The 3,732-nt window shown below is 46.2% G+C and overlaps 1 protein-coding gene across 1 annotated transcript; it reads right to left on the minus strand.

Annotated features, from left to right (window-relative positions):
* Positions 1-1,362: 1,362 nt before the first annotated feature.
* LOC138382459 (kelch repeat and BTB domain-containing protein 6-like) lies at positions 1,363-3,487 on the minus strand. Its single transcript, XM_069466946.1, has one exon. It carries the CDS (start codon positions 3,295-3,297, stop codon positions 1,363-1,365), a length of 1,935 nt encoding a protein of 644 aa, XP_069323047.1. The 5' UTR covers positions 3,298-3,487.
* Between the last annotated feature and the right edge of the window lie 245 nt (positions 3,488-3,732).

Here is a 3,732-nt window from a genome sequence, read left to right on the forward strand (position 1 = left end):
CTAAGCTGGTATGATGTGGGTCTTGAGAATCCTGGCAATCACTTTGGCTATCATGTGATAAAATCAGAGATAGGGTAGTACCGATTGCTATTTAACCTAATAGCCTTTTGCCTTCATTCTATAAGAAGGAACCCCTGAATTTTAACTACATACATGTTGACCTGGAATAAAGATTACCTCTCCAAGGCACCCTTGCAGCTAGATGTGCCATATAGTTAAGATCTGGCCAATTTAATGAACCAGCAATGATATGCAAAATTTCCCTTATAAGACAGGATCATACCCTCCCCTTCCCCCTCCTTCCTGATGGCTGGAATGTAGATATGTAGGATGTGGTCCAGGACAACATCCTAAGAATAACAGAAACAGGCAGACAAAAAAGCCTGAGTCTCAGGTGACTTTTTAACAGATTGTACTTTTATATGAGAAATTTAAACAACTATAGATTCTCTATTACATACAACCAACCTGTGTTCTAACCAATGCATAAAGTGAGAGAAAACGTCCCATGATTTATTTTCTACACAAAGAAAGCTCTGAAGACATTGAGACTCTGGATTAGGCTGTACCTGAAGTGAACGTCATTGCTGGACTTTTCAGTTACATTAGGCAAAACATTCTATTTTATTTTCTTAAGATGATTTAAATTAAGGCTCTGTTGCTTACAACTGAGATTCCGGCTCTTCTCGTTCTTTAAGTCACAAACATACATTTTGGAAGAACTTTTTTTGCCTGCCACTTATGTAAGTCTGATTTAAACAGTTTTCCCAGAATTAAGGATTAGTTTTCCCCCAAGAAGTATTCCTGATGAGACAGATATATAATATTAGGTCCAATCAGCAATTTTAACTTTGGAGGTGAGAATGTAAAAGGTTTATTCCATTGGATAGAGATGACCAGGTTGTTTCAATATGTCTCAGATATGGAGGGAATGGTATGCAACATCATCTGTTCCCTAATGTTCTAAAGGAAAATATATGCTTTCAAATCATATTTATATAGAAATTCCTATCCAATCACTTTTCTATTATAAAAATTAAAATTTTAAGGTCACAGTGCTTGTGGCAGTAAACAATATAAAACTTATTAGAAGACTAAATTAGTGTAACAAAATGAACATAAAATAATCAAATCAATATTGGACTTTTAGCACAAAAAATCATTAGTTTTATTTCTTTGGAGTGTTAAAACCAAACCTGCAGCAATAAACTCCCTCACTCTGCTCAGGAACAGAAAGGATTTCTCTTTAAGGTATTTCCCATAGCAGTGAAGACAATTTAGTGATTCAGTTTAGTTACAACAAACCCTGTGATCCTGTCCATTTTGCTAATCCTGTGCATTTCACTAATCCTGTGCATTTCACTAAAGTGCTATGTTCGTCCAAAAATCATCATCAGAAAAAGAAGTTATACTTTCTGACTCACTGTCCAATCCACTCCATATATCACCTTCTTCAGTGAGAAAACTCTGACCAGGTTCAAGGCAGGAAGGATAAACATGAGCCGAGAGACAAAAAAAGTTAGAGTCAAACTGCAAGACGCCTAATGTGGTATCTATATTAATCCATTGGTCTCCCCTAACATCATATTCATACACGGTCACCTGGTTCTTGTTCCATCGTCGGGTGCGTGAGGTGATGAACAACAACTTTTGGCCATGATTGATAATCCGGCAATTGTTAATATCTGACACCACGGGAACATTATTAATCCGCCTCCATTCTCCCCTGACTGGGTTGTAGACCTTCATGACTGGGATCTTACAGATACAGTAGATCTCATCATTGAAGACACAAGCTTCCTCAAAATAACGTGGCTTCAGAGAAACACACTTCAGCCACATATTATGGCTAGGATCATAACAGAGCATACGCCTACTGTTGAGAACATAGAGATAGTTCTGAATTACCATTAGGTTAAAGGATATAAAAGAATGGGGTAGCGGAGCCACTAATGCCCACTGGTTCCTCTGAACACTATAGCATTCCACTTCCTTCAGTTTAACTTCAGTAATAGGGTCTTGCCCACCCAAAATGTAAATGTAGCCATTGAGGTATGCCATATCCATGCCCTCACGACACAGCAAGCGGTCTGCAAGCTGCTGCCAACAATTCTGGGCTGGTTTATACACCCAGAGGTCTTTTCCGGGCTGGGCTGCTAGATAGATGTCATGGTCTGGAGAGATACATACAGCCAAGGTAGTGACAGTCCTAGTGTGGTGAGCAAGGGAGGTCAAAGGTGAGGGCACTTTGTAAATATCCCCGGAGTATGGGTCACAGCAGAGAAATAGATCTCTGGGGCGTCCAAAGAAGATCACCATCTTCTTGGCACACATACCCAGCCTCTGGGGTGGATTTCCTGCTGCAGATACAACACAGCTGCTGCTGCTGTTTGGTTTTGGCACCAGAGACTTGTACATGTCACCATAGCGCATCTGAAGGGCCCCTTCAATAATGTCCGGGCAGTACTTCATCACAATGGGCTTGGTCAGCAGCCCTTGCAGGTAGTCCTGATCATTTTCAGTGAAGTGTGTCCAGCGGACACACTTGAACACTTCTGCAGCACTGGGACCCCGCTCTTTGGGAGCTGCCTCCAGCCACTGCACGGCCACATGGCACACTGTCTGTTCACTCTCTATGTTCAGACTATCCAGGCATAGGACAGCCAGCAGCTGGGCCAGGGTCAGATCTGCTAGAGTTTCCTCCCGAATTAAATCCATCTGGCTTAGATGCTTGAAGTTGTGAGCAATAAAAGACTGGGCCTGAGAGCGTAGCTTGTGATGGTCAAAGGCGTCAGCGAATTTGAGGATGGCAGTGCAGTTGGCCAGGTCAAGACGGCGGGCCAAGAAGGAGGCACAGGCTTCCCGCACATACTCCAGCTGTAACATGTCGGAGGCTGCGTACAGGCGCTGCACGTTGGCCTCACTCAGGGACACACGACCTGTGTAGCAGTAGTCGACCAACACCTCGAAGGTCTCGGCGTCCACATCGTGCATGGTCACATTCGCCTGCTGGCTCTCATACATGCCGCCCGTGAACATGCTCTTGAAGTAGGGGCACGCGGCTGCCAGCACGTTGCGATTGCAGGAAAAGAGGCGACCTGTGCCAGGCCCGCTGCCAGGCGTCACCACCTCGATGGTCACATCACACAGCAGCCGCGCGTCGTAGAAGGACTTGAGCTGTGCCAGCAAGGCTGCAGAATGGGCCGTGTCCTTTAATTCTTCTGGGCCCGTGAAAAAGGCCGAAACTGCGGGGCTGGCGAGGCGGCGAGGGCGCGGAGCGTCTTCCCGGGACTGCATGGTGGAGATGGCGGCGGGACGCTGAGGGCGAGACCGCGGCAGGGACCCGGCTCTGGCTACCTCACCCTTCCCTCACTGACGCAGGGGCCGCACTTAATTCAGCCCTATGCCGCGGTGCCGCCTCCCGTTATCGAGTAGAAACAGTGCCTGACTCACCCATTTGCATTTCCGCGCCCTTTCTCTGCCTCAGTTCGCCCTCACTGGACCCGCTTCCTGGAGCCCAGAGAACCGCCAATGCTGCACGAGCGAAACCGCTAGGCATCCAGGAGTACTACCACTCCCAGATTGCCTTTCGCGCCTTGATGCATGCTGGGACCCCTCAACTCGCAGGCAGTGGCGGATGGAACGACGCCGCTTTGCATGCTGGGAATAGCAGTTCTTATAGTATCGCAAGCTTCCTCTGCTGTTCATTGTTTTAAGTGTCGCTGTTAGCGC

This window comes from Eulemur rufifrons, chromosome 4 (assembly GCF_041146395.1).
Source record: "Eulemur rufifrons isolate Redbay chromosome 4, OSU_ERuf_1, whole genome shotgun sequence".
Taxonomy (NCBI): Eukaryota; Metazoa; Chordata; class Mammalia; order Primates; family Lemuridae; genus Eulemur; species Eulemur rufifrons.